This window comes from Sciurus carolinensis, chromosome 18 (genome assembly GCF_902686445.1).
Source record: "Sciurus carolinensis chromosome 18, mSciCar1.2, whole genome shotgun sequence".
Lineage (NCBI taxonomy): Eukaryota > Metazoa > Chordata > Mammalia > Rodentia > Sciuridae > Sciurus > Sciurus carolinensis.
In genome coordinates this window covers 37810177-37838070 of record NC_062230.1, presented here as the reverse complement: position 1 = coordinate 37838070, position 27894 = coordinate 37810177, and the positions used below count along the sequence as shown (strand labels likewise).

At 53.3% G+C, this 27894-nt stretch overlaps 3 protein-coding genes and 1 long non-coding RNA gene across 18 annotated transcripts; 2 read left to right on the top strand and 2 right to left on the bottom strand.

Annotated features, from left to right (window-relative positions):
- The first annotated feature begins 114 nt into the window (after nucleotides 1-114).
- Nucleotides 115-12541, top strand: Dnaaf8 (dynein axonemal assembly factor 8). 8 transcript variants are annotated; one of them, XM_047534328.1, is made up of 10 exons: nucleotides 115-451; nucleotides 1513-1671; nucleotides 2789-2989; nucleotides 4280-4750; nucleotides 6618-6735; nucleotides 8396-8537; nucleotides 8960-9106; nucleotides 9517-9624; nucleotides 10934-11207; nucleotides 11373-12541. In XM_047534328.1, the coding sequence occupies exons 1-9, from the start codon at nucleotides 413-415 to the stop codon at nucleotides 11196-11198; spliced, it is 1650 nt and encodes a 549-aa protein (XP_047390284.1). In that variant the 5' UTR covers nucleotides 115-412; the 3' UTR covers nucleotides 11199-11207; nucleotides 11373-12541. The 8 variants fall into 8 exon arrangements, with proteins under 8 accessions (XP_047390284.1, XP_047390285.1, XP_047390283.1 ...); XM_047534329.1 differs by having other exon boundaries at nucleotides 2789-2932; nucleotides 10934-12541; XM_047534327.1 differs by having other exon boundaries at nucleotides 10934-12541.
- Nucleotides 7763-14040, bottom strand: LOC124970769 (uncharacterized). 2 transcript variants are annotated; one of them, XR_007106184.1, is made up of 3 exons: nucleotides 13880-14040; nucleotides 10447-10637; nucleotides 7763-9189 (listed from the first exon to the last, which is right to left on the bottom strand). It is a non-coding gene; the product is annotated as an uncharacterized LOC124970769 (long non-coding RNA). The 2 variants fall into 2 exon arrangements; XR_007106185.1 differs by having other exon boundaries at nucleotides 7765-9186.
- A 3437-nt stretch (nucleotides 14041-17477) lies between these two features.
- Septin12 (septin 12) lies at nucleotides 17478-26807 on the bottom strand. Of its 5 annotated transcripts, XM_047532770.1 has the most exons (12): nucleotides 26408-26807; nucleotides 25609-25721; nucleotides 23827-24103; nucleotides 22468-22653; nucleotides 21299-21424; nucleotides 21152-21233; nucleotides 20454-20591; nucleotides 20200-20317; nucleotides 20014-20109; nucleotides 18497-18593; nucleotides 17813-17864; nucleotides 17478-17740 (listed from the first exon to the last, which is right to left on the bottom strand). In XM_047532770.1, the coding sequence occupies exons 4-12, from the start codon at nucleotides 22628-22630 to the stop codon at nucleotides 17539-17541; spliced, it is 1074 nt and encodes a 357-aa protein (XP_047388726.1). In that variant the 5' UTR covers nucleotides 22631-22653; nucleotides 23827-24103; nucleotides 25609-25721; nucleotides 26408-26807; the 3' UTR covers nucleotides 17478-17538. The 5 variants fall into 5 exon arrangements, with proteins under 5 accessions (XP_047388726.1, XP_047388723.1, XP_047388724.1 ...); XM_047532767.1 differs by having other exon boundaries at nucleotides 20014-20317; XM_047532768.1 differs by having other exon boundaries at nucleotides 20014-20317; nucleotides 25693-25721.
- Smim22 (small integral membrane protein 22) lies at nucleotides 26654-27878 on the top strand. Of its 3 annotated transcripts, none has more exons than XM_047532774.1 (4): nucleotides 26654-26877; nucleotides 27124-27274; nucleotides 27358-27437; nucleotides 27580-27877. In XM_047532774.1, exons 2-4 carry the CDS (start codon nucleotides 27139-27141, stop codon nucleotides 27619-27621), a joined length of 258 nt encoding a protein of 85 aa, XP_047388730.1. In that variant the 5' UTR covers nucleotides 26654-26877; nucleotides 27124-27138; the 3' UTR covers nucleotides 27622-27877. The 3 variants fall into 3 exon arrangements, with proteins under 3 accessions (XP_047388730.1, XP_047388729.1, XP_047388731.1); XM_047532773.1 differs by having other exon boundaries at nucleotides 26657-26873; nucleotides 27580-27876; XM_047532775.1 differs by having other exon boundaries at nucleotides 26870-26969; nucleotides 27580-27878.
- Nucleotides 27879-27894: the final 16 nt, after the last annotated feature.

Genomic DNA, 27894 nt, shown 5'->3' with positions numbered 1-27894 from the left:
CTTCCGGCGGGCTCGCCCCGCCCCGCGCCGGCCCGGGAGCCAATCCCGGGGCAGGAAGCGGGGAGGCGCTTGGTTGCCAGTGGCGCCGGGCTCCGCCCAGAGGCTGCCCGAGTGCCCGCGCGACGGTGCGGATCCCGGGACCCGCATGCTGGGTCGGGGCCCGGGAAGGCAGGCGCTGGCGGGCCCGGAGCGAGTGGCGGCCGCACGCGCGAACAGGCTGGGGCGGGCAGCGGCTGTCGGAAGGCAGAGGCTGACCCCGAGGGCCGGCGGCGTCTAGTCGCCGTGGCAACCGCGCTCGCGGGGCCAACGGGCTGCCGCCAGGAGCCGCCTGAGACGCAGCGGGACTCGACACAAGACCGCACGGTCGGGTCGGTCTTCGCACAGCCCTCCAGCCGCCACCGTCCCAAAAAACATGCTGGGCATTTCCCGCTCCTCTGACCCACCTCTGCCGGTAACGTCCCCCCCGCATCAGCCTGACCGCAAGACGCACGTGCCCCTCTGGTGGCCCCTCTCGCCTCGGCGATTCACTTGCCCCGGGCATGCTGTGCCCTGAAGGGCCGAGCCGAGAGCCTCAGCTCCGAGACACCGCTGGGCCGTGCACCCGGAGCGCCCCGCGCTCGGGACACCGAGCACCCGTCCTCTTGAGACGCGGACGAGGCGCGGAGCCCCCAGCCAAGCCTCCTGCCTCTGCCCTGGCCAGTTCTTAGGCGCGGCCGCCTCTTAGCCACAGGGCATCTCCAGACCTTCACCCACGTTTGGTCAAGCTCCTTGTCTCCTCGTGTGGTCTCTTTAGGCTCTAGAATACAAAGAGGCTGATAAGTGCGTGGGCATAACGGGCCAATTCGAGCGGCAACACCAAATCAAATGTATTGGGGACTCCAAAACGATTCTAGTCTGTTCCTTTGCAAGAGGCAGTAAAGTAATTGGACTTGAAATTGCCCCTAACATTTAAAAAAAAAAATTTTTTTTTTTGTACCAGTAATTGAACCCAGGGGTGTTTAACTACTGAGCCATATCCCCAGCCCTTTTTGTATTATTTAGACACAGGGTCTCGCTGAGTTGCTTAGGCTTTCGCTAAATTACTGAGGCTGGCTTTGAAGTCGCAATCCTCCTGCCTCAGCCTCCCAAGCTGCTGGGATTACATGCCCACCTGTCAAAATTTTAAAATTTTGATTCAAATTATCTTTGCCATACTAACTTCCCAGAGCCTAAAATAGAAATAATGGTATCTGTGTTATCATGTATGTATATGTGTACATTTTCATGTACGTACATCATTACATATGCAGTACACATGTATCTGCAGGCTTCACACTGTAGTACACACATGCATGCAGGCACACATGTGCCCTGGCATCCAGTGAATGAACTTGCTGAACCAGAAGAAAATGGGTGGGAGGTGGAGATCTGTGTTTCCATGTCCTGCAGCTGGTGGAAGCTTTGGAAAGGCAGCCTCCCAATCTACTGACCTCAACCGGGGGATTCTACCATCTACCCCTGTGTGCTTCATAGGGCTCCTTGGATAATGGCACACAGAAAGGGCATCCCATGAGCCTGGCCCTCGTGGCATCCAAAGACAAAGATGTGGCACCTGCACCAAGCTCCCCCTGGGACGCCATCCTTGAGGCTGCCAAAGACCAGGTCCCATCCCTGGACTCAGACTCCTCCTTGGTAAGCAAGAGTTTTCTTCTGGCGCTACTGCCCTTTCTCCCCATCAAGGGCATAATGCCAACCAGGGACAGCTGTGGAGCTCTCTGCAGATTTCCCTCAAATTTGGGGGTTTTGTTTTCATTTTACTTTCATCCTGGCCCTTCTTAGAGGTGTTCTCTGGGTTCCCAGTTTCTTTCTTTTTTCCATTTCCTTCTTTATCCTTCCTTCTGCATTTGTCAGAATTGGTGAATACTCATGTTGTGCTCAGCATCCTCAAGGCCCCTTCTTGGCCCTCACCTGGAACCCAGGTTGGCTCACCGCTGAAGCCCTGCTCTTTTCACTCTGCTACTGTGCTGTTAGTCCTCTGTTGGGCTGGGATGGGGCTAGCACCACCTCTGAGAGTGGTAACCTGTCCAGTGTGTGCATTGGAGGGATTCTCCAGTGGTGGCTTGGGGTCACTGAGGTGGCGTTGGGAGATGCTCAGCACCAATAGCCATATGCACACATGAAGATTGACAGTGACCTTGCCGGGGACATACTGGGCAGGAGCTTCTTAGCATACAGGCCAGCACTGGGAATTTAGAGCAAGGGCAATGGTTTTAGAAGGGCTTGTGTCTGCCTGGGCACCTGCAAAAATGAACATGTTAGAGCTTCTGGGACTTCAGGGATTGTCCAGTGCACAGTGAGGCCCAGGAGTAGGTGGAGCAATCCCAGATTCCATGCTCCAATCTTTTCACATCTGCGGACTCCTTCGCTCCTATCTTCAGGCTGTCCCTTTAAGATGGTGGGAGCATATAAGCCACTTCCCTTAAAGGTGGCAAGCCAAGTCTCTCGGTTTAAGAGATGCTTAAGGTGGAGAGGGACTAGACTCTGCTCTTAGTGACTCCCTAAGTTATTCAGCACCCGGCACAAATGCAGCACTCACTGTATGCAAGGTCTTAAGTATGGCACCTCGTGGAAGAGAGAGCCCCAAATCACACCCCCATGAGGTGGTGCTGCCAAGCCCACTTCTAAATCAGTCACAGAAGGCAGCACGGGGCAAGTCCTTTAGGAGAGAACTGGATCTCCTGGATGCCCCTGAGCAGGCTGGGCGCATGGCTGCTGCCCTGTCTCCCACAGCTCCCTCATCTGTTCACAGTCAGACTGCGGGGAAGAGCCATTCATCTTCCAGCGAAACCAGCCCATCCTGATTCCAGACCTGGCTGAGGAACTGGCTGCAGACCCTGCTGATGACAGTGACTCCAGGACCTGGGTCCCTCTGGCTGAAACGTCCCTGCCTGAGGTCTGTGGGACACAGGCTCCAGGGACCACTGAGCCCACGCCCTGCAGGCAGAAGTGTGTGTGTGTACAGCTCTCAACTTTTCCTGGGTGCCTAGCTAACACATTGATTGCTGTCTGATTTTGCCCCCGGGCTTCCTCTAGACCCCTCCTGCTCTGTTTTCTACCAAGGTACTCTCCACTCTCTGGCCATTGCCACAACTGCATGTCATAATTGACTCTAATCCAGCTGGCTTTATAGTCACCTGGCACAGACCTGGCAAGCAAGCAGGAGCTCCCTGAATATTTGTTGAGTGAGAGGCAAGAGGGGAGAAGATGTTCCGTAAATGGCTGAGCAAAATGCACAAGCTGCCACCTTGGTAGGTAGGCCAGGGGAAGACCCAAGACACAATGAGAAAAGGCCACAGCTCAGTCTCAAGCTTCTTAGTTGTGGTTATTGCCAAATAGCAGAGCCAATTCCCATCTGTCTTCCCAGGGCCCTCACTAAGAGGAAGAACTCTATCTAAACCTCATGTCTTTTTTTTTTTTTTTTTAAGTTATAGATGGACACAATACTTTTATTTATCTTTATGCAGTGCTGAGGATCAAACCCAGTGCCTCACACATGCCAGGCAAGCACTTTACCACTGAGCTATACCCCTGCCCCCTAAGCCTAATGCCTTAATGCTTAAACTTAACTGCTGCCTTCATGATAAGAGTCAATAATCTGCTTTCATCCGTGGGCAGCCTCCACTAGCCAAACAGGTTTGACCCTTCTTCATGTAGTTGTGGTTATATGTCCTGTTTCCAGTGAAAACACAGCAGAGGCCTTAACCCACTTTCAAAATGGTTGGGCTGGGATGTGGGAGAAAGGATTCAGGAGGTGTTTTGCTCCAGCTTGACCTCCCTCACCTCAATTCTGCCCAGCATCAGTCACCAGGTGAATGGGTTGCACAAGGGTTGGACCTGATCATCTGACCCATCGCAAGAAACATCACCCCCAGCCCAGCCGTGCTGAGAAGGTCTAAAATAACTCCAAACAGGAGAAATTCCAGGGTGCCTAGTACCCACAGGGGCACAGTTTCCACATGATTTTACTTCCTGTTTTGTTTCTAGAGTCACTTCAGCAACTCTTCTGTGTAGGGGAATGGGAAGTGACTGCTAATGAGTAGAGTTTCTGTTTGGGGGAACAGCAGTTTTGAAAACAGTGGTGATGGCTGCACAGCATTGTGGGTGTTATGCATGCCAGTGAACTGTACATTTACATGGTTAACGTGGAAAATTGCATGTTATGTATATTTTACCATGAAACAAAATTTCCCTGAAGTATCTTTTTGCAGATGCTAACAGAGGATGCATGTTTTCTTGATAGCCAGTTCTGGTGCCTGTGGGACTCGCCACCAAATCTGGGAGTAGACAGAATGCGAGGACACTGGGCCTGGCCTCTCAGGAAGGCTGGTCTCCTGAGAACTGTGCCAAGACCAGCACTTCTCTTCAGATGGCAGAGGAGACCCCCGTGTTGCTGGAAGGTGACCTTGGGACCCTGTCCTTCAACACCAAAAGATTCCAGAGTCCTCCCTGGGACTCACAGGGAGAAGCCACCCTATCCCCTGAGGGAGAGGTGGGGATAGAGCCTCTGGGTGCTGCCTGGAGAGACTCTGCAAAGCGCAGAGCCCTCCGCCGGGAGAGGAGGAAAATGATAGAGAAGGAAATGCTCCACAAAGTAACCCGGGATGCCCAGGACCCAGCCTGCAGTGACCAGGGTCAGTCTACTGAGCCAGGTTCCAGGTCAGAGGCCCCATCAGAGAGGCCTCGGGAAGGACAACTGGTGCTCTCCCTCCAGGTAGGCATCTCCACTGCCCAGCCTCCCTCCGGCCTGTCTCCTGCTGCGGTGTTTACCTTCCAGCACACTGGGCGGGAACCTGAATGCTAATCCCAAGCACAGGATTCTAAATGTGTACAGCTTTTTGTAAAATACAGAACCAGATACCATCAAAGCAAAATCCTCCAAATGGGAAAGCCCTCATTCTTATATAACAGGAGCTCTGTTAATGAGGAAACCAGCAGGGTGACAAAGCCAGTTTCATGGGATTAAGAGAAACAGATTTCATCGAACACTGGGGAAGAGAAAGGAAAGTGGAGAGATGGATGCAGCATGCGCACGGTGATTCAGCATCATGGAGGGCAACAGAGCTATGATCTTGGGGTGCTCTTGTCCACTGGACAGAAAATAAACCACTAAGTCTCCCAGTTTCATAAGGTCATGAAGTGGGTGGGCCCTAGCCAACTGCCCCCAAGTCACCTTCCAGAAGATGTTTTGGAATGGCATAGGAAGGCCTTTCTGCCTGGTTTCCATACTTCAGATAATTTTCTTAGTAACTCAGAGGAAACTGGCAGCAAGGTACACACAGACGTCTTCATCACTGCTGAATAAACCATCCTTCCCTATTGCTCACCCTTAGCAACTTCTGTTTGTCCTCACCTGCAGGACTCATGTGCAAAAAGCATTCACTTTGGCTGGAGCTGCAGCTCAGTGGTAGAGCACTTGCCTAGCACGCACGAGGCTCTGGGTTCCTCCCACACCATACAAAAAATTAATTCTAAGCTAACCTCCTCCTTCTGTCACATCCTGTCCTCAAAACCGTCTTGACTAGGTTCGCCAGTTGGAGCCTTTGTTCTATTGTCTTAAAAGAACAACTTTTTTTTTTCGTTTTTTACCCCCTGCAGTTCTGGGCCTAGCACATGCTAGGCCAGCACTCTACCATTGAGCTACATCCCAGTTCCTTTTTAATTTTTATTTCAAGATGGGGTATAAATTGCTCAAACTTTGAACTTTGAATTGAACTTTGATCCTCTTGCTTTAGCATCCCAAGTAGCTGAGAATACAGGCATGTGCCAGGCAAAAAAGAAAAAGCTTTTTATACCTCCAAACATCGTGATCCTTTATCAACCTCAAGTTTTAAAAATGACATGGAGTTTCCTTGAGGTCCAACATTGTGTCAAAAGCACAAGTATTAATCCAAAAATGGTGTAGGAGGCATTGAGTAATGCAGGTCCCATTTTTTAAAAAATATCTTTTTAGGGGCTGGGGTTGTTTGTGGCTTAATGGTAGAGCGCTTGCCTAGTGTGTGTGAGGCACGGGGTTCGATCCTCAGCACCACATATAAAATAAAGGTATTGTTAAAAAAAAAAAAAAAAAAAAAAAAAAAAAAATATATATATATATATATATATATATATATATGGGGCTGGGGAGATAGCTCAGTTGGTAAAGTGCTTGCCTTATAAGTGCAGGATCCTGGGTTCGATCCCCAGCACTGCAAAAAAAAAAAAAAAAAAAAAAATATATATATATATATATATATATACAAAGATATAAATATATATCTATATCTTGTTAGTTGTTGATGGACCTTCATTTTATTTATTTATATGCAGTGCTGAGAATTGAACCCAGTGCCTTACACATGCCAGGTAAGGCTCTACCACTGAGCCACAACCCAGCCCTGCAGGTCCCATCTTAAAGGATTTAGTCTCTAACTAGTCACAAGGGAAGGTATGGGCATCAGCAAACGCTGGCATGCACGTAAACCTATTTCTACCCAACAGTGTCTCGTGACAAACTGCACTGGTAGTGACAACTGTTGTGGTAGGAGCTGCTGCCCCTGGGACCCTGAGCAGCCTCATAACCCCTGGCTTCATTATTTCAGCAACTTGAAGAGTGGGATTTGGATTACATCCTTCAGAGTCTGTCGGGGCGAGAAGACAAGCAGGGAAACGATTTGCCCAGAACTGCCTGGTGGGCAGCTGACCTCCTGCAAAGCCAAGGTCTGACCTTTAACTTTGTCAGAATCCAAGTGAACCCCCACAAGCCCTCCTTCCAAGCATCTCAGTGACAGAGAACTACAGGCTGGGCATGGTCAGCCCTGCAGCCATTGTGCTTACTCAGCCTGAACACTCAGGTTGTCAGTCAGAATTCATTCATCATTCACTGAATGAATATATATATATGACTTCCTGCTATGTGTGAGGTATGTTCAGGCCCTGGGGACACAGAAGGGGCCTTCAGACTTGGCCCCTGCCCAGTGACCCACACCAGCTTCCTTCCTTCTCTCTGCCCTTCCTCTCTTGGAGGATGTTGGTCCTGCTGTGTGGGGTGGGGGGAATGGGGATTGAAGCCAGAGCCCTGCACATGCCAGGCAAGTACTCTACCACTGAGTCATGTCCCCAGTTCCAGTCCTACCTCTTACTCCTCCAGGCAGCTCCTGCTCACACTCCTGCTTACAGGGAAGGCTAAGATGTCATCTTTGTCATGGCACTTGTGGCCTTGCTCTAGGAAGTTCTGCAAATAACATAAAAGCTCCCCACCCTCTTGGACCCAAACAGTGAGTAGAGGCAGGTGCCAGTTTTCTAGCCTCTGTTCCAGATCAAGCACTCCTCTAGGGGCTGGGGTTGTGGCTCTGTGGTGGAGTGCTTGCCCAGCATATGTGAGGCACTAGGTTCAATCCTCAGCACTGCATATAAATAAATGAATGAAATAAAGGTCTATCAACATTAAAAAAAAAAAAAAAAGACTCCAGTAGACCCACAGCCCCTGTGCCGTTTTCACATAGCTTTGTTTGTAATTCACACCCTTTACCCAGAATGCAGTGAAACGCTCGCATAAGCCGGGGGTATTTGTGTAGTTTGTGCCTTCTGGAGGGCAGTTCAGAATGTAGCCTGCTTTGTGTCTTTACTTACTCATTTACTCCTCGTGGTACTGGGTGTTGAACTCAGTTGCTTTCTACCACTGAACTACATCCTCAGCCCTTCTTGAGACAGGGTCTCACTAGGTTGCCCACGTTGGCCTCAAACTTGTGATCCTTCTGCCTCAGCCTCCCAGCCAGCTGGGATTCCAGGCATGTGCCACAGTGTCCAACTGAATCTTGTCTATTTTAAAGGCACATCCATTTGAGTAAGCTATTCCATTTTGAAAATCTCTACTAAACATATAGTGGGTATTCAAGAATATTCATTGTGGTGCTCTTTAAAACTATGAAAGCTTGGAAAAACCCATATGCAATCGGAGTCTGGCTGAGCCAGTTATACCAGAGTACTCTGCTGCTTAATGAGGAAAATCCCTACTAATGTAGGAAGATATAATCTATAAGGCAAAATAAAAATGGAGTTGAAACAAATCTGTAAGGTGATTCCATTTGCTGTTTTAAAAAGCACACACGGGCAATCATTTATTATGAATACCCTGATGTGGGGGTAGGGAATGACATAGTTCAAATACTTGGTTGCCCCTACTCCATGAGGCTCAAATGCAGTGGCCCTGCCCCTAAGATACTGCTCCCTTCACCCTGCTGAGCTCATTGGAGGACTCACAAAGGGCTGGGGCTACAGTAAAGACTGAGACACATAAAGAAGAGGCATAAAGGGTCCTGAGTCTCAAGGTGCTATAAGACAAGGGGGTCCCAATCCTCTCCTCTCCGACAATTCACAGCCCGCACGGCACCATGCTCCCAGGACAGGCTCCTGGAACAGCTGGCTCTCCTGTGCGCGGTGCAGTCCAGAGCCTCTGGCCCTGCCCGGAAGCTGCCTGCTGACACACCCCAAGACACAGAGGAGCAGGAGGCTGGAAGCAGGTATGATTTCTTGCCATTCATTACCCCTGTCACTTTTTGTTTTGGATACTGGGGACTGAAGCCAGGGTTGCTTTATCACTGAGCTATTCCTCCAGCCCTTTTATTGAGACAGGGCCTCGAACTTAAAAAGGGCTAGGGATGCGACCTTGCCCAACATGTTGGCTCTGGGTTCCATCCCCAGGATTGCAGATGTGAATGTGAACAGCCACCTCTGGTTAAGAGGTCCCATGCTGGACAGCATGGACTCATGGCATTTTATTCATGCCAACTGCTGTTGGCAGCGTGGGCTTGCTTGAGGGTGGCTGGGGAGAATGAAAGGGTAGATGGGCTGGAGTGCCTACCCTCACCTGGTGGGCACACTTTCAGTGGCTGCCAAGAGCAGCGTGACTGGACTCAGCCACCCTGCCTTTCTCTTGTCACAGATGTGCTTCAATGAAGCCAGGCTTCCAGGCCGAGCTAGGCCAGCCGCTGGTCGAAAGCACGAGGCTGAAGATAGAGCCTCCCACCATCTTTATAGATTTGAGGCAGTCAGAGCCTCCAGAGTCACCTGACCACCAGTCTCCAGGAAGGTACAGAGCAGTGACAGCCCTGCAGCAGACTCTCCTCCTTTGTGCAAAGTAGCTCGGCCTCATTAGGCCTCTGGCAGTTCCTGCTGGGAAGAAACAGGGAATTTCAAAAAGCTTGGAAAGTGGCTGGTTTGTGAAGTGCTTTTAGCCAGGAACAGGCCTGGCCAGTCCCACCTGATCTAGGTCTCCTATAGGGAGGGAAGACAGGGGCAGAAGGCAAGCCTCAGCTGGGCTGGAGTATATCACCTGTATCTCCCCACCAGTTGGCAAGAAGTCCTGTGGCCCTTTCAGTTCAGCTGTTGCACTTTGACTGCCTCAAGTTCCCAGAGGAGCACTTCCAAGTCTCTGGTAGGGACAGGCCTGCCAGAGTGCACTGGGACACATCCAGAGAATAAATTTCCTCTGTTCCCCAGCTCCAGCCATAGCTCCTCTGACAGTGAGGAAGATGTAGGAGAGACAGCAGTTCTGGAAGCCCAGCAGAGCCCAACACAGCAAGCAGCTGCTATCTCCCAGGACCTTCGGTAATCACGCAAGAATCCTGCACTGCCTGATGACGTTCCATCCGTTGATCTGGCATAATGGACTTTTGGCTCTCTGTCTGTACCCTAAGGCCCACACATAAGGGCAGGGAGGATGTAGGGGCCGGGGAGGAAGCTGGAGAGAGCCCAGCTAGACCCAGCACACACCTCAGCCTGGCCTGCTGTGCCTGAGACATCACTGAGAATACCCTAGCTCCAGCTTGAGTAGGACTTCAGACATTTTCTGTCTGAAAGATAGCTCCCCAAATTGATCTTGATCCCTGCCACTCATGGCAGTGGGAGTGAAGAGAACGTGTAGGGATGGAATGAGGAGATGGTTGTTCTCCAGAAATGAAAGGCTTGGTGAATTAAAAAGTGAAGTGTCGTGCAGGGACACGAAGGGACGCGAGGGAGGCCCCATCCTGTGGTCATGGGCAAATGAGAATTACGTACCATGGCACCAGGCAATGTCAGGGCTTCATACAGCTCCTAGAGATGTGGCTAGGCACTGCAGGGGGAGCACTGGGGCTGAGAAGTGTTGAACAGGCCTTTAGCCAGAAGCCTGTGAGGATAACACACCCTCAGACTGCAGAGCCACACAGCCTCCAATGGCCAAGCCTTGCTTTCCAAGGCAGGAGCCGCCCTTGGTGTACTGGCTAGACAAGCTCCCTCTCCTGCTCTGAGGAGTGTGGTCCCCCCCAGGAGAACTGAGCACCTCCTGTATGAGTTTCAGCTCTGGAATCAGGTTGCTCCTTTGGCAAATAGTTTTATCTCACCATGTTTTAATGTCTTCATCCAGAAATGGGGGATAATTTTAGTTCCTACCTCAAAGGATTCCAGAGTTGGGCATGTAACTGGTCCTCAGTTAGCGGAAGATATTTTGTTGGTCCAGGCTTTAAGACATTAAGGACGTGCACATGTATAATCCCAGCTATGCTGGAGACAGGCAAGAGGATCTCAAGTTGAAGGCCAGTCTGGACAACTTAGCATGAGTTCATTCCTCTAGAGAGCTCCTTCTGTAAGAATGTTATAGACAGCATAGATGGTGACATTAATTAAGCCCCTGGGGATGTCCAGAGCCACTGATGGGGCTGAACCCTGTCTCCACATGTAAGGTCTTACTGCTCCCACCAAGCAGAGAAGGGGAAGCCATAGGTATCCATCATTCCCAACAGGATCCCAGACATTGACAGAGGTTGCTTGAATCATGTCCTTAACTTAAAGCTTCCTGCTTTGTCCCAGTTTCAGTGGTGACATGCTGAGAGGACCAGCCTCAGTAGCACTGTCTGAGGTTGGTTTCGTTGCATTGCAGGAGCTGTACTGGCAAGAGCCAGCTTCTCCAGCAGCTGAGGGCATTTCGGAAAGGGACGGCTCTGCCCCAGCTGCCTGTCAGGGAGAGACCAGGTGGCCAGAAAGCCCCTGAAGATGCAATTGAGAGGAAGGAACAAGTGGAACTCTGGGCCGAGGGCCAGAGCACCCAGGCCAGACTCCAAGGAGGGCATCCCAGGGCCCAGGAAGACCCTCTTGAGCCAGAGTCAGCTAGGGAGGTCCTGGTACCTCCTCTAGGCCAACTATAGGTGCTTCAGGTAATGGGATCTGAGGAGCAGGTGGGATGGTCTGACTTTCCATGCACTGGTGGGCCCCTTGCTGTCCACATGTGTCCACTAGCAGGTAGCTTTGTGGGGCAGGGACCCTCACTGTGGACTCACCCAGCCTCTATTAGAATTGTCATGACATTTTCATGCTCACAGCAAAGATTCAAACATGAGAAGTGTAACAGCAACTCTGGGAAAACAAGTGGACCCTGCTTCTGCAGAGACAGGAAGGAAACAACAGAACTCTGTGGTTCTCAGCGGGACTGCAAGGCTCTTACATCTTTTTCCATTTTACAAGGCCTTTTTAAAGACTAAAGACATTTATATAATTTCAGGGTTGAAACACTTCAGCCTTTTTTCTGGGTCCCTGAATACTTGCTATTTCATGTACTTAAATTAACAGCTTGTACAAACCCACACACATGCAGACTTAATTTTTTTTTTTTTTTGACAAAAAGGTAACAATTGAAATTTGCTCTCTTTTTTCCCTCTACCCAAGATATAAAGGCACACATAGGTTCCAGGATCCTTCCAAACTAAACTAAAGGAGAACCTAGACGGAACACTGGAATGGAACAGTGCCCACCCTTGTCGATAACCAGTGAGAGCAGGGTCCAGCTTGTCCCCAAACTCCCCATCTTAAGAGTTCTTTAGTAATTGCTTTCTAGGCCCTGATCTGTGGCACCTTTGATCACATGCCAACTTGTATCCAGGACAAGGGGCCAGGGCCCCTGCCTGCCCTGTGGAGGAGCAGAGAAACCATGTCCCTCTGATCCCTCCATGCCATGGCTTAGCAGGTACAGCTGGCACTTGGCATCTGGGCAAATATTCCAACATTCAAACTGGGGGTTTCTGCTAGTTGCCACAACAGAGGGTACACAAGTTTCCCTTTATATTAAGCCCTGAGCCAGGGTAGGAGCTGGGCCCTTCCCAACCACAGCAACATCACAGACATGTCCAGCTACAGGCAGCCATGACCAGGGCCACAAACTCCTGCTCTCCAGACACCACCTGATCTGGTCACTGAGGACCCACCACAGCTCCCACTCCCAACTATGAAAGGCATTTCCATTAGAAGCCAAATGCCAAGCAGATCTCCACCAAGGCTACAGGAGGCTCTCCAGCCAGGCCTGGGCCAGCCCCCTCCCGCCTGGCTCTGGGGCAAGGCCCAGACAGCCAGGCAGCCTTCACCACAGCCACTTATCTGTCAAGGGCAAAGGTGATTATTTTTTCTCTTAACCTCATTTTCTCCCTTTTAATGCCACTAGGTTCATTTAGAATGTCTAAATTAACATTAGTATTTGAAAATAAAGTGTTTGTTCCAAGTTCAACTCTGCCTGTGAACTACTGACAGGACAAGCTGGAGGGAAGAGGTGGTGGGAGTTCAGCTCTGCCACCTGGCCCCCTAGGCAAGGTATCTGTCATTCTCCAGACCTGTTTCCTCACCCATAAGAGAGTCATGGATGCCCTACCCCACAGTACACACACCTGGAACTTCAAACTTCTCATCTACATCATCCTGAGATGACGATGGCTAGAGACAGAAACAGCAGGCAAGGACTCCTAAGCAGCAGGAGAGGCCCTGGCGGAGAACAAAGGGCTCCAAAGCCACCAAGGTGTGGCACAGGTTGAGGGCATGAACAGCTGTAACCAGGAAGAGGGAAGACCCTGCTGCACTGGCCCAGATGTGAGAGACATGAGCCAGGAAATGTGGGGGAGGAAGGTGGGCAGCAAGACTGGGCTGGTGGAAGGGTGTTCTGGCCACCTCAGGTTGGTTCCATGTGCCCCTGAGAGCTTTCACAACTGGTATAAAAGGCAAAAGAATCCTGAACCCAGGTAGCTGTGTTCTGCAGAGAGCATGCACAGAATACACAGGCCAGGACAAGCACTGACCTGATTCATGAAGGGAACAAAGGAAGAGCAGGTCAAACTATATGGGGGGGGGGGGGGGGGGCGCGGGAGGAAGTACTCTTCGGCCTCCTCATTTCCAAGAGCAAAAGTTACTCAAAATAAGACTGGAAAAGAAGTCCAAGGGCAAAAGCACATGTCTACAGCTCAGGAGGCTGTCAGGAGGATTGCCTAAATCCAGGAGATCAAGACCCATCTCAAAAAAAAAAAAAAAAAAAAAGAGGAAGAAAGAAGAATGTATTTACCAGGAGATAAAGGTCCCCGGTCAACTCCTACGTGCCTTTCTTCCCCAAATAATATCCCTTGTCCTGCTACACCCCCAGCCCTTTTTAAGACCGGGTCTCCCTAAATCGCTGAGGTCGGCCTCAAACTTGCGATCCTCAGGAGTGCACCACCAAACCCTGCTAGATAAAGTGCGTGTCCTCAGGCTAAATACAAAAAAGTTCAAACAAATATTGAACCCTAGTGGGCATATCCGTGCCTCAGCCTCGCGAGTCGCTGGGGTGCATACACCCATCACCTCAGAGCCTACCAATTCTTAACAGGAATACACATTTGCTCTTCGTCTGTTCCTAATTTGGTACACAGAGATATTTTGATATCTTCACTTTACAGGTTAAAAAGTCCCAAAACCAAAACGTAAAGACCCTAGAACTCCGCGAGTTTTAAGGAACGAACCCAAGCACGATCACAGTCAATACAGGTCGGGAGCCCGCGCCTCCGGCCAGCCCTCGGCACCTAGCCGCCGGGCTCACCTCCAACCCCCACACCGGACCGGGCGGCCCGCGGCCTGGCCGCGGCCTCGCGTGACTCTGGCTCCCTTCACTCCGGACCAGCACGCTCCCCTGCCTTCCCCTCCGCGGGGCAGCCGGGAGGGCCAGCCCCGCGCCAGCGCTGGAGCCGCAGGACTAGGCGCCCCCGCCGGCTTCCGGGGCGGGGCCTCGAAGCGGAAACCTGCTCCGGCTCCTGCGGGCCCCGCCCTTTCCTCCCGCGCGCCCCTCCCCTTGGCCCAGATCCCCTGAGCGGTCTCGCGCATCCTTCTCGAAGCCTCGCGCGAGGACGGTGTCCGCCGGGAGCGGAAGCGTCGGGCGCGGGAGCGGGTTGTGGGGCGGGCCGGACTGCGCTTCCCAAGGTGCCACGCGCAACCCGGGCGCTGCCGGGCTGAGGCTGTGCCCGTCTCCGCTGGGGGCGGCCGTAAGTGTCTCCGGAGGAGGCGCCGCGGCCCCCGGTGGCCGCGTCTGTGGTTCGGTCTTCACCCTGAGCCTGAGTGTCCACGCAGGGAGCGCAGGTTGCCCAGGGTGTTGTAGCTCGTTCCCTGGCATTTGTCCATTCACCCGTTTAAAAGCTGCGCCCGGTCAGCATTGCATTTCTTCCTTTCCCCCCAGTTATTGGGGGATTGAACTCGGGTGCTCTGTCCCTGAGCTATACCTCAAGCCCTTTTTATTATTTTGAGACAGGGTCTCACTAAATTGCCCTGGTTAGCCTTGAATTTGCGATCCTCCTGCCTCAGCCTCCCAAGTAGCTGGGATTACAGGTGTGCACCTGTTGCATTTTCTTTTTGGGTAAACACGTTACTTTTTGAACTGAGGATAGGAGTGGCATTGCGGAGGGCCTTTAGAATTTAGCCTACCCAGAGAGAGGGATGTTAACGATGGTAAGAGAGATTAGGGAAAGGCTGGGAGGAGAGCAGGAAGTAACTCTAAGAAAAGAACATCTTTTCAAGGAAATAATTGGGTTTTTTGTTTGTTTGTTTGTTTTTAAAGATGCCTCCGGAAATACTCCTAGAGTAAATATGTTGTTACCTTATTTGACAAAAGGGATTTGGCAAGGGTGATAGAATTCAGGAGTTTGAGATGGGAAGATTATTCTGGATCATCCTGGTGTGCCCAGTATAATCACGAGAGTAAGGGTCCTTATAAGAGAGAAGCAGATGGGGATTTGACCCAGGGGAAGGCAGTGTGACTCTTGAAACAAGGGGCTAAGCTGCTTTCTTTGAAAATAGAAAAGTGGGCCACAAGAGGTGAACGGAGCTCTAGAAGCTGGGGAGAGAAAGGAAGTTGTCTACTCTGGAACCTCCAGGGGCAGCATGACCCTGCCTAGACAGTGATTTTGGACCTTTTACTGGAGTCCTAGGGTGAAGGCACTGACTCCGGGGGTCCCAGTAGACCAGGCTCTTCTGCCCGTGCCAATATGGCGATCAAAGAGACAAGCAGTGGCCAAGAGCAGGAAAGGAGCTTTAATCAGTGTGGCTACAGTGGAAAGGACAGATACAGAGTTACAGTGACCAAAGATCTGTCTTCAAATGGCTGACAAACTGTGAGGTTTTAAGGAAAAGGGATTGAAGGCAAGGGTTGGGGGCTTGCTGGGTTCGGGGGCATGGCTAGTAGAGTAGTTCATCTTGCTCCTGCCACTCTCTGGTTGATCATTATCTCTGAAACTCTGGGAAGGTCATCATGACTTGAGAGCAACTCTACCCGCTTTGTGGAATAATGGCTCCTGCTTAGGAGGGCAGTCTCAGCTCCATCCTGGGGTGATTGCTTCGTTTAGGGGGCAGTCTCATCGTGGGATAATCTGCTGAGATTCACTGTTGCCTGGGGGTAGTTTCAGTCCCTTGTCATAAAGATGCTTATCAATCATACCTGTTGTTCCTGGAATCCAAGGTGAGTACAAAAGAAAGCTGCTCAGAAGACAAGTTAAAGAGACAGATGGATTCAGAGAGGGGGAAACATGGAGGCTAGATCAGTATAGGAGCCCTCCTTTTGCCCAGTGATGTCCATTTTAGACTTCTGAGGAGCCTCTAGTGTGTGCTAATTTGTTACAGCAGCCATAGGAAACTAATGCAGTGGTGTGAGTGTCCTGGTGGATAGATACATTGTTTCCCATTATTTGCTACATTGAATACCTTGGTAGGATACTCTGTACACATCTGTGTGCACAACTGTCAGTGGGTTCCCAGCTGGAGATACTGTGTACCCCAGGGGACATGCAGCAATGTTCAAGGTCATTTTTAGTTGTCAGAATGGGATAGTTGCTCCTGGCATCTAGTGGGTGAAGGACAGGGATGGTGCTAAACCTCCTTCAGAGCACAGGAGAGCCTTCTACAGCAAAGAAAAATCCAGCCTCAAACGTCAGTAGTGCTGAGGTGCAGGCACGCAGGGCTGGCTAATATCCATCCCTAGAAATGCACTAGCTGAGCCAAAGGGCGTGCGCTTTTGAAATACTGTAACCATCGTCACATTGCCTAGGGCTAATCTCAAACTGGGGAACACGCTGTGGCATGGGACAGTGTCTCATCCTCTGTGTGGCCACGTGCCACCTCTAAGATGTTTGTTATGGATTGTATTAGTCGGTTCTCCATCACTGTGACAAAATACTGAGATAAAAAAACCTTGAAGGTTTATCATACGTAGGGGGCAGGTGGGGAGGTACTAGGATGGGATTCAGGGGTGCTCTACCACTGAGCTACACCCCAGCCTGAATCAGCTGGGGAAGTCAAGGAGGGCTTTGCGGAGGAGGTGACCTGTAGCTGGGATAACCGTCTGCTCACCGTCATTACGGAGGGTCTCCGTGCCCTGGCTCCTAATAGGGAAGGGTGCTGCCAGGCTGACTTAGCTCCCACCCGACCCTGTGAAGTCATCTTTGAGGCTCACACACTCACACACTGCCACAGGTTCTCCCCCCAGACCGATGCTCCGCCGGGTGCTGTTTCTCAGGTTGTGGCAGGCACGCCAGGAGTTGTACAGTTTTGTCTGAACACCGGTGCTACAAGGAGCAACACAATCACCCCGCCATGTACAGACAGCGCGAGGTGAGGGGCTGTGTGCTGGGATGTTCACTTCCACTTGGAGCTTGGAGCTGTCAGCTCACAAGATTGGTCTGCTGGGGCCGCGAAAGAAGGAAGGCAGCCGAAGGTCAGGCCACCTGCAATGGGGGATTCGGTGTCCTGGGCCAAGAGTGGGAGGTTAGGACAAGTGAGAGAGCCCGACTTGTGACTGGGCTCTGGCTCGGGACTGCAGGTCAACCTCCCGAGAACCTTGGGTCTTGGGTCTCATGCTGTTAAAACAGAACCATTCTTTTATCTGAGGCTAGTTCAAAGAAGTCATCTTTCTTTTTTTGGGGGGGTGGTACCTGGGATTGAACTCAGGGGCACTCGACCACTGAGCCACACCCCCAGCCCTATTTTATATTTTATTTAGAGACAGGGTCTCACTTAGTTGCTTAGTGTTTCATTTTTGCTGAGGCTGGCTTTGAACTCGCAATTCTCCTATCTCAGCCTCCCGGGCCACTGGGAATACAGGCGTGTGCCATCGCCTTTTGTCAAAACACAGCTTCTAATAAAAAGCAAGGTCCACCTTTAATAGATGCTCTAGTGCCAAGGTATATGTTGGGGGCTGGGTGTGAGAACTCGGGAGGTTTAGAACTCATCCTTGGGATCCTCTTGGACCCGCCTGCGGACCTTCAAGGGTACAGGGGTGGTCAGCTGTTGGGTGGAGGCCGGGGCCAGGTTCACCCAGCCCGGCCCGCGAGGCAGCAGGTGGCTCTCGTTGAGTCTGACCACACGGTAGTTCTCGTAGTGGACGTTGTGGGTGATGTCCTTCAGGTCTTGGAGGTGGGAGCTGGGCGACAGGAGGCAGGTCAGCCCAGGCCACAGGGGCCCTGTGCCCGCTTCCCAGCCTCCAGGGCCTCACCGGATTAGCAGGTCTCTCAGGAGAGGAAACTCACAGTGCGCCATATTCTCCACTGCAAGACAGGACTGCGCAAGGCTCCAGAGGCTGCCGGGCCTCAGCAGGTAGCACGCAGGCCCCGCTACTGCCCCTTCCCCACGTGTCTGCCTTACCGCAGCCCCCCTCCCTGGGCTCTCTCATCTAGTCCTTCATCCAGGCACTGACTGTCCTGGGCCAGGACAGGGTCTGCTACGGATGGCAGTTGAGCCGGGGAGCCCACGATCATTGCATCCAGTTTGCACATCGCACCGTGGGTGACGTGCACGCACTTCTAATGACGATGGTGGCACACAGAGGGGTAGGCACCGGGCCGTCCTTCTGCCCAGCCTTGCCCTCAGCAAGGCCCGTTGGCTCCCTACGCTAGTGCCCCCCACTTCCTTCACTGTGTTTCTGCCTCCACCATTGTCTTGCCCCTGTGTGGGCTGGGACCTTATCTGCCCCGATGGGACCATGATGCCTGTTTCACTAGAGGACGCTGAGGCCAAGTCAGACAGCTTCCCTGAGGCTTCCAGCTGGAAAAAGGCATTTCTCAGGCGTGCGTGTGCCTCTCTCTGGGCTTCGCCACCCAGGGTCCAGACCCCTAAGGTGCAGGCCGGGCGCTGGTTCCCACCCCCTCCTCACTGCATCTCCCGGAGTCCCCGCACTGACCTTCCACGATGCCCCACTTGGTCTTCCGGCCCAGCACGCACCTCCCGTTTACCAGGTGCTCGCGATCGGCCCCCACCACGGCGAAGGGGATCCGCTCCTAGGGGAGGGGGGAGGAGGCACCTAGGAGGAGGAAGGGCTGGAGGGCCCTGTCCTGGGTGGGAGGGGACATGGTAGAAGGAGCACAGTGTTTCTGGGGAGTCCAAGATACAAAGTCTAACCCGTGCCTGCACAGAGGACGCCAGCAGGGCTGAGAGGCTCTGGGGATTGTTTGCAAAGCATTTAGCATAGTTCAAGGTTAGGAGAGCAGCCTCCGGAAGCTCTCATGTTAATAACCAGGGTAATAATATGGTCTTGGGGTTAGGGCTATAGCCCAGTGGCAGAACCATGCCAGGCATGTGCGAGGCCCTGGGTTCCATCCCCAGCACTGCAAAAAGCAAAAAATAAAAATCGATATGTAATATAGATGTATGTATAAAATATATATTATATGGCACATATATATCATACATGATACGTTTCATACAGATGACATATACATATATGTAATCTTGTTAACATTAAACCTCTCACCTGTGAAACAAACAGTAGTCCCCTTCTGAGGTTATCCAGAGGGTGAAAATAGGTACGTGTGCACAGGGTTGTTCTAAAGCAAGTTAGGCTTCCTCTACTCTTTCTTGCCTCCTCTCTAGCCACAGGACCTCTTTTCAGACATACCCGCTTGTCCTTCCTGGTTTCCATCATGTGTGGGGTAGCATGAGGCCCTCACCAAAAGCCAAGCTGATATGGTCGCCCTCTCTTGAACTTCCAGCGTTTAGGACTGTGATCTAAATAAACCTCATACTTTATAAATTATCCAGTCTCAGGTGTTCTATTATAGTAACAGAAAACCAACTAAGACACCATCCTAATTGTGTGGGCTCTCCCTGTGGTGTAGAGACTGGTATTTCACTAATGACTTCTGATGTTAGGTACCTTTTTTTTTTTTTTTGGTACTAGAGATTGAACCCAGGGGCCCTTTATCCCTTGACTACATTCCCAGCCCTTTTTATTTTTTATTTTGAGACAGAGTTGCCCAGGATGACCTTGAACTTTTCATCCTCCTGCCTAATCCTCTCAATTAGCTGGCATTACAGGTGTGCCCCTCTGTACCCAGCTTTTATATATTCTTTGGGGGAAATGTCTACTCAAATCTTTTGCCTACTCTTTTTTTGAGTGCTGGGAATTGAACCCAAGTACTCTACCACCAAGCCACACCCCTGGCCCTTGCCCTTTGGGCTTTTGTTGTTGACTTTAAAGAGTTCTTTACATGCTCAGGATACAAGGCCCTTGTGAGAGATGTGATTGGACAACACTTATTCCTGTACTGTGGATCGTCTGGTGTGAGCCATTTCTTGCTCACCTTGAGTTCGTAAAATGAATGGAGATTTGTATCTGCTAGAAGTACATGGGCATTGCCCTGAGTTGCAGAGAGAGAACCTGAGTGCCACCCTCATTCTGTCCCCTGTGACTTTTCTTACCCGAATCTTGCTGTTGAGGATCCTGTCATTGATGTCCTCGTCGAAGCATTTCTGCGGGTATACATCAATGCAGTGATTTCTCAGATCTTCCTGGATCTGCAAACCAGACAGAGGCAACCTCTGCCCACCCTGCCCACTCTGCACTCTGCCACACTGGCCCCAGCCCCGCCTTGAGCACCCGATCACCCTGCTCCTGAAGGCCTCTCGCTCCTCAATGGTCAGGCTGTCAGCCCGGGCGATCACAGGCACCACATTCACAGTCCGGCACAGTCGCTGCAGGAACTCAATGTCCAGGGGCCGCAGGCTGCCCAGGCAGGGCAGTGACAATGGTAATGGGGATAGGGAACAAGTGAAGGGGACCCAGCCCGAAGCCCACGCTGGGCCTCCTCGGTGTCTGCCTGGTGTGGGCGGCCCTCCCCCGGCCGGTCCAGCCACCTCACCAGTGCCCAGTGGGCGGCACGAAGTACACGCAGCAGTGCACCCGGGTGTCGGGGATGTGGCGCTGGCGGGTGATGAGAATCTCCTCCTGCAGGTACCGTTCGTACTGCTCGTTGATGTAGCCCAGGATGGGGTCCCAGCTGAGCAGAGAAGCCTCCCCTCAGAGCAGAGCCCCAGGGCTCCGCCTGCCTCCCTGGCCCTCACACTCTCCCGCTTTGCCAAGGATGGCTTGGTCCCCTGTTGCCCTCCCTCTGCCCTTTGCCTCACGGGAGACAGAAAGACCCCTGCCATTCTCGCCTGAGGCCTCAGCTTCCTTGTCCATAAAATGGGGCCATTCCAGCACCTACTTTGTAGGGAAGAGAGAGCACCTGGCCACCACTGACCTTTTTTTTTGTGCCAGGGACTGAACCCAGGGGTGCTTCACCATGGAGCCACATCCCCATCCCTTTTGATTTTTTTGAGACAGGGTCTCACTGAGTTGCTTAGGGCCTCATTGATTTGCTGAGGCTGGCCTCAAACTTGTGAGCCTCCTGCTTCAACCTCCCAGGTCACTGGTATTGCAAGCCTGTGCCACCACTCCTGGCTGGTCTTCAGTTTTAGAGGACATGGCTGGGCCTCTCCAGAGCTGGGTGTTGCCCAGAGCTGGGGGGACCAGGGGTGGGAGTGGGGCAGTCCGACTCGTTGCCCCCCCAGGACCCACCACTTGTCGTTGTTGATCTGGTCCCCAAAGCCAGGCGTGTCCGTCACGGTCAGCTTCAGCTTCACGCCCTTCTCCTCGATGACTGCGGGGAGAGCGGAGGGGAGAGATCGGACCCGGCGTGGCGGGGCGAGGCGGGGGCTCACTCACCGTGGGTCACCGAGTGCAGCTGCAGCGTCTGGGGCGTGGGCGTGGCCAGGCCCTGAAGGCTCGACTGCCACACTTTGGACTTGAACAGGGTGTTCACCATGGTGGACTTGCCCAGCCCGCTCTGCCCTGCGAGTGACCAGAGGACAGTGGTCAAGCAAGGTGCACCCCTGAGGCAGTTTCTCAAACTCCTCACCAGGTGAGATCTTTCAGAAAGTAGGTTGTTTTCTGGGCATAACGTAAATAGACAAGTGCCCGCAGCAGTCAGTCTCTGGCCCAGTGTGACGGACACTGACCTCTCCTGTGTTTCTTGAGGGAAAATTGGCAAAAACAACCACTGTCATTTTAAAGTGCTCTGAGAAGTGGCATGTCTCAAGAGGCAGAGGCTGCGAGTTCAAGGCCAGTCCGGGCAGCTCAGTGAGACTCCGTCTCAAGACAAAACAGCCTTTAAAAGGGCTGGGCGAGCAGCTCAGTGGCGGGTGGCCCTGGGTTCGACCCCCAGGTGGCATTATAGACATTCACAAGTCAGGTGACCACTGCCTCTTTCTAGTTCCAGGACATTTTCATCACCCCAAAAGGAAGGCTGTACCCGTGAAGCCATTGCTCCCCGTCCCCACTACTCCCCAACCCCTGGCACCCCTCATCTGCTTTCTGTCCCTGGATTTGCCTGTTCTGGACCTTTCATGTAAATGGAACCCTACACTTTCTGGCTTTTGGCGTTTGGCTCCTTTCCTTTAGAATAAAATATTCAGTCATGCTGTAGCCTGCATCAATGCTTTGTTCTTTTTCATGACTGGATAATATTCCATTGTGTGTGTGAACAACATTTTGCTTATTTGGTCATCCACTGAGGGATAGTTCAACCAGTTTGTACAAACAAAACGAACCCACATCAGCATCAGTGACCTCAAACCCAGATCACACTGGGGTTCCAAGTCCAGGAGTCTGACCCTCCCAAATCATTCCTCGCCAGTCGGCTGGGGCTTTGTGGGCGATATTTGTCTGTAATGACTGCTTCCCAGATTTTCCACTGCAGCACTCTTGTGAGGCACGATGCCTGGGCTCCTTGACAAATGGGGACACTAGACTGGGGGATGAGCGACACTCCCAGGCCTACGGGTCTCGTCCTCGCCCATTGGTCCTCGGGTCTGTGAGCCCTGCCCCTCACTCACCCACCACCATGATGTTGAACTCGAACCCCATCTTCATGGCCTTGATCTTCAGTTGGTCCAGCACTGCCTCGATGCCCACAGAAACCGAGGTCTCACAGGGCGGGCTCCTGGGGCTGGAGGGTCGTGACGAGCAGGGCGAGAGGGATCTCCTCAGGGGCTCCATGGGGCCAAGGCACAGGAGGGGCTCTGTCATCGGTGTGGAGGGGAGAGTTGGGGCTCAGAGACCCCGTGGGGTTTCTCGTTCCTGAACGCCAACACCACTCTTTGTAGCCCTAGCTCTGTTGGGTCCCCATGGTCCAAGGCTGGGGAGATTCGAACCCCCATCCAGAGGCTTCCGCCCCAGAGGCCTGCCCTTCCCCCCAGCACAGGGGACTGCGTCTAGGGGCTCTGTGCTCAGGCACACCAAACTCAGGGGGACATTGGGCTGGACTGCAGTCATGGAAGGGGCCACGGGAAGCGGGGAGGCAGGCCATGGGCTTGAGTCCCAGCAGGGAACTGGGGGAGGGGGCTCTGGAGGAGGTGCCCCACTTTCCCTTGGGGGACACACACACACAGAGTTAGCAGAGCTGGGAGCAGGAGAGACGCACAGAAGTGGAGAGGATAGAGACACAGAGGACCAACCAAAGCCCGGGCTGCGGGGCAGGAAGACGGCCTCAGGGAGAAGGTGGGGAGCCAGCAGTGGCCACCCCAGACGGGGACAAAGAGAAAGAACCAGCTTCCTGTGACACCTGGCAGAGTCCCTGTGGGAGCTGCCAGGGGCTGGCAGGTCCTGGTGCCCGTGGGGAGGGGGAGGGGAGGTGGCAGTTGAGCACAGAATCTGAACTCAAGGCCTCCTTCCTGTGACCCCCACCTGCAGCAGGAGAGGCCAAGAAAGTGGCTGATCCTCCGTCCTTTACCCGGCAATACCAGTGACCCTGCCAAATCCCACAACAACCTCCTCTGAGAGATGCATGCTGAGGTCCCCAGGTCCTCAGCTGACAAATGCCAGAGCTGGACTTGGTTTCCAGATTCATGTCCCTTAACCACTCCGCGGGGGAAGCACACCCAAATCCCCACCCGAGCATCCATGCATTTTCTTTTCTGTTTTGGACTGGGGATGGAAACCAGGGTGCTTTGCCACGGAGACACATTCCCAATCCTTTACACTTCTTATTCTGAGACAGGATCTCCCTAAGTTGCTTAGGGCCTTGCTAAGTTGCTGAGGCTGGCCTCAAACTTGTGGGCCTCCTGCCTCAGGCTCCTGAGCCACTGGGATTACAGGTGTGCGCCACCCCACCTGGCCGGTCAATAGTTGCCACCATTGCGTGTTTAATTGTATCATTGAAAAACCAAGACATCAACTTAGGAAAGGGCACTTACCCTGCTCCTGACATGGTTCTGGGAGCGCGGGGACGTTGACTTGTTAAATGATCGCCACCACACAGAGTGACTGCGGGTACCACCCCCAATTCACAGATGAGAGAGGTCACACAATCGAGGAAGAGGCAGGGCTGGGACGAGAAGGCAGCAATCCAGCTGAGTCCTCTTGCGCATCCTCCCCCACTCTCTGGGTCATGGAAATGTCTAGACTTCCATGTGCATCTTAGAGATGACCCTGGCCACCTGTGACACCCAATCTCTGGAGACCAGGGGAGCCCTGAAATCAAAGGGTTTATTGAGTAATTACAGATGCCAGGCAGAAGAGAGACCAGGTCCCGGGCAAGTGCCGACAACTCCAGCATCACTGTACGTAGTGAGTGGAAAAGGTCCCGAGCAGAGCGAAGAGAACCTTTGCCATGGGCAGGGGGCAGCACAGGAGCGGGTGGGGCTTTGGAGAGGAGGGGTGTCCCCAGGAGAAGCACCTATGCTTCTGGACCAGCGGGGGCCAAGGGCCAGGAAGTTTACAGGTCTACACATAAAAAGGGGGTGAGGGCCCGGGCTGGCCGCGATGGAGGAAGTCAAGGCTTCCGCCCTCCCGGCTTGGTCCTGGAGAAGGCCTCAGGTAGTGTGGTGCCCGGGATGGACTCTCCACCACTGAGCCGCACCCGCCCGGACCTCTCCAGCACAGCCCTCCGCCGGCCGCCATCCCCCATGTGACTCTGTTCTTTCTTTCCTGCTTCCTGGCATCTGACATTGGAAGCCCTCAGCTGTCCCCCGTCCCAGACGCTGGCAGACTCTCTGTAAAGGGGCAGATGAGGCGGTTCCTCTTGTGGGCGTCGCTGGTCCTAAGGGGTCTTTTGCAAGGACTGTTCAGCTCTTTCCTTGGACTCGCCTGCCCTCCCTGGGCTCACCTCCACACACTCCTCTCTGTCCACTCCCCACCGTGGCTTCCACTTCCTTGTGCTCAGACACCACTGGCTTAATTTTCAAGGCGTGGAGAGCGGGAGCAGGAGGACAAGGCTGGGCCTGCCTGGGCCATGGTCCCCTTTCAGCAGGGCTCCTGAAGGACTGGGCGGGTGGTCTCCAAAGCCCAGCAAGTGAGGGCGTTGCCAGGGTTAGGGTAGGGTTATTTGCTAGCGGAAACCGGATGGTTCCAGTCACCTGTGGGCTGATCGGGAACAGTGGTAGAGGGCACCTTTGGGGATGTCCCCTAGGAAATGAGCTTCTGGGCAGAGAACACGCTTTCTCCAGGACCTTCTCACCCATGTGGGTGATGCATAATTCTGGAAGTCAGGAGGGAAATGTCCCAGTGGCCACCGACAAGGACTGTGCGGTGATGGTGTAGTCTGAGTCTCCCCAGCAAACACTGCAGATGGCCAACTGACCTCTGGAGGTGCTGCAAGGGTCGCATGGCCTTGGCAGTGTGGCAGCTTGCACAGGACCACACATGGCCACTTAGTGTACGCCCTCCGAGAATGCCCCATGCTGAAAATGCTATGGACCCTCAGGACCTCTGGAGGTGGATGCTGCTAATGCATGCATTTCACAGATGAGGCAGCAGGCAGAGAGGGGCAGGGGACATGCCCGAGTGTGCGCATTGGTGATTTGGGTTTTTTTTTTTTGGTACCAGGGATTGAACCCAGGGTACTACATCCCCAACCCTTTTAATTTTTGATTTTGAGACAGGGTCTCTATTATGTATGGAAAATGAAACAAACAAACAAACAAACAAAAAAAAACCCAAACAGCGAGGCCCGAGGAAAGGGAGAGAGAGAAACTCACACGTCGCCAGCCTTCCCAGTGCTTCCTTCCCAGGGCAGAGCAGCCCCTGGGAAGGAGCCGAAGCACTGATCCTTCCCCAAATACCTCCTTCCCAGTGACGGCACAAGGGGACCCTGCAGAGAAGGAGAGCAACACTGAACGCTGTCACCAGACCCTCCATTCTTCCCCAGGGCCTTGTGCTTGCAAGGCAAACACTCTACCAACTGAGCTATATCCCCAGCCCCTAAGTAAAAATATTGCCCAGTAAAAACAGATTTTTAAATTCTCACAAACCTGTTTCCTGCGTGCCCAAACTGATAGGCTCACTAGACCACCCCTCAAAATAACCTGTATAAACCTAGTCCCTTTCTTTGTTCAGGGGCTCATTTTCCACCAGGAAATTGGGTTCACTGGCACCATTTCATCCCTCCTTCCCCGGTTCCTGTGTGAAACTTCACTCCTGAATAAAGAGCTGAGATGACTCGTGAGGTTTGCGTCCTGCCCGGTCTTTTTGTGCTAACGGTCCCCCTAAATTGCTGGGGATGGTCTTGACCTTGTGATCTTCCTGCTTCCGTCTCCCAGGTCTCAGAATTACAGATTTGCACTACTGTACCCGGCTTAATTTTTTATCTTTCCTGCTAAATGGTAAGAACCACAAGAACAAGACACCGTGTCCACCTAGTTCATAGCCCTGCCTCTGGGCTGAGCACAGTCTCTGGCCCCCAGTGGTCAACAGAAGAAGGAGGAGGAAGAGCTGCCTCTGCTGCAGAGGGTCACAGGTGTCAATGTCAGGGCACTGGGCCCCAGGGAAAGCCCTCACCTGAGGTAGCAACCACTTCCTTGCAGAGGTTATTTTTACAGGTGAAGAGTGTAGCGTGAGGCTGGCCACATGGAACCAGTTGCGCAGGGAAGGGAGTGGACCCTGGTCAAACTCCTGACCTCCTTCCTCTGCCTGTGCTCTCTTCTTCCTCTGGTTCTCTGTCCTCTTGTACCCGCCATGTCAAAGGCCACTGAGTGTCCACCTGTTCCCGGCTGCTTGTTTGGTACAATGGGGAAAGGTAAAAAGATCATCTTGTGAAAGAAGGGAGCCGGCAGGCTCCACGTCCCTGCAGCACCGAGGCCAGCTGGGGCCTGGTCCCTCTCCCCAGGGCTCTGGCTGCCCTGTCTGGCCCTAGGAGGGCGGGGCTGGTTGCCAAGGCTGCAGGTGGTGTGGATCCGGAAGCAGGAAACAGTCTGTGCTCTGAAGACCCGGGATCTGCCAGGCTAGGGAGCAGAGCTTCCTGGAGGCAGGTGGTGCCCGGGGCAGCCCTCGGGGGAGAGGGAGGGTGACGCGGCTGCAGGGGTGCTGTCTGGGCCAGGGCCTGGCCGGGGCCAGAGGAGGGGTGAGACTCGAGGGCCCGTGGCAGGGCAGCCGAGGGAGAGGTGCTGAGAGCTGGGTCGTGGGCCTGGCCCTGGGGCAGGGCAGGGTGGGCGCTGGGCCAGGTGAGGCCTGAGCTGGCCCAGGGTGTGAAGGTCACCCTCTGGGGGCTGGAACAGGTGGTTCCTGCTGAGATGGGTCTGTCCGTGGAGGAGCTGAGGCAGGAGCTGGAGGTCACGGCCCAGGAAGTGCTGGGGAGACTGAAGAGCCACCGCCTGTTCCAGTCCGAGTGGGACACCGCTGCCTTCGTGGTCTTCCTCATCTTCGTGGGTGAGTGTGGCCAATGCCCCTGGGCCCCTTCCCCCCGCAGGGCCAGCCCAGGGCCCACATCTGGACGCCCATCTTGCCCCCAGGCACCGTGCTGTTCCTGCTGCTGCTGGTCACTGCCCACTGCTGCTGCCACTGCTGCTGTGCCTCCCCCAGGCCCCGGAAGGTGAGCCCAGGAGCGCCCAGGAAGGGGAGCCCAGGTGCAGCCTGGACCTGCGCCTGCACCAGGGCTGTGCAGGGGCTGGTAGGGGCCAGGAAGGGCCAGCTGGGAACCCAGCGGCGCCCACAGCACCCACTCTGCCTTACAGGAGAGACCTCAGGGAGTGGATAACTTGGCCCTGGAACCTTAACGCCTCTCCCTTGGCCTGTGTCCGGCTGGCAATGGTAACAAAGCTTCTGTTTGCTCAGAGTGTGCGTCTTGCTGTGTGTTCCAAGCGTCCCTCCAGATCACCTGGCTCATGGCCTCAGATGTGGGGCCTCAGCTCCCAAGCAGAGCTCATCACCTTTCCACTTGGCCCATGGATGACCAGGGGATGGACCATCTGTCCCCAGATGGGTGTGGCAAATGGGGTGGGAACCACTGACCACCAGGGACCCCAGCTGGCCCCATTCAAGAGACAGGA

Excerpts from the sequence above, each read along its gene's own strand:
- Dnaaf8 (XM_047534328.1), top strand. The coding sequence starts at position 413 with ATGCTGGGCATTTCCCGCTCCTCTGACCCACCTCTGCCG. Across the intron at positions 452-1,512 it reads CCTCTGACCCACCTCTGCCG|GGCTCCTTGGATAATGGCAC; the intron begins GTAACGTCCCCC and ends TGTGCTTCATAG. Across the intron at positions 8,538-8,959 it reads GAGCAGGAGGCTGGAAGCAG|ATGTGCTTCAATGAAGCCAG; the intron begins GTATGATTTCTT and ends CTCTTGTCACAG.
- Septin12 (XM_047532767.1), bottom strand. The coding sequence starts at position 22,630 with ATGGAGCCCCTGAGGAGATCCCTCTCGCCCTGCTCGTCACGACCCTCC. Across the intron at positions 18,594-20,013 it reads TCCTCAACAGCAAGATTCGG|GAGCGGATCCCCTTCGCCGT; the intron begins GTAAGAAAAGTC and ends CCCCTCCCCTAG. Across the intron at positions 17,865-18,496 it reads CAAGTGGGGCATCGTGGAAG|TGGAGAATATGGCGCACTGT; the intron begins GTCAGTGCGGGG and ends CCTGTCTTGCAG.
- Smim22 (XM_047532775.1), top strand. The coding sequence starts at position 27,139 with ATGGGTCTGTCCGTGGAGGAGCTGAGGCAGGAGCTGGAGGTCACGGCC. Across the intron at positions 27,275-27,357 it reads GGTCTTCCTCATCTTCGTGG|GCACCGTGCTGTTCCTGCTG; the intron begins GTGAGTGTGGCC and ends TCTTGCCCCCAG. Across the intron at positions 27,438-27,579 it reads CCTCCCCCAGGCCCCGGAAG|GAGAGACCTCAGGGAGTGGA; the intron begins GTGAGCCCAGGA and ends TCTGCCTTACAG.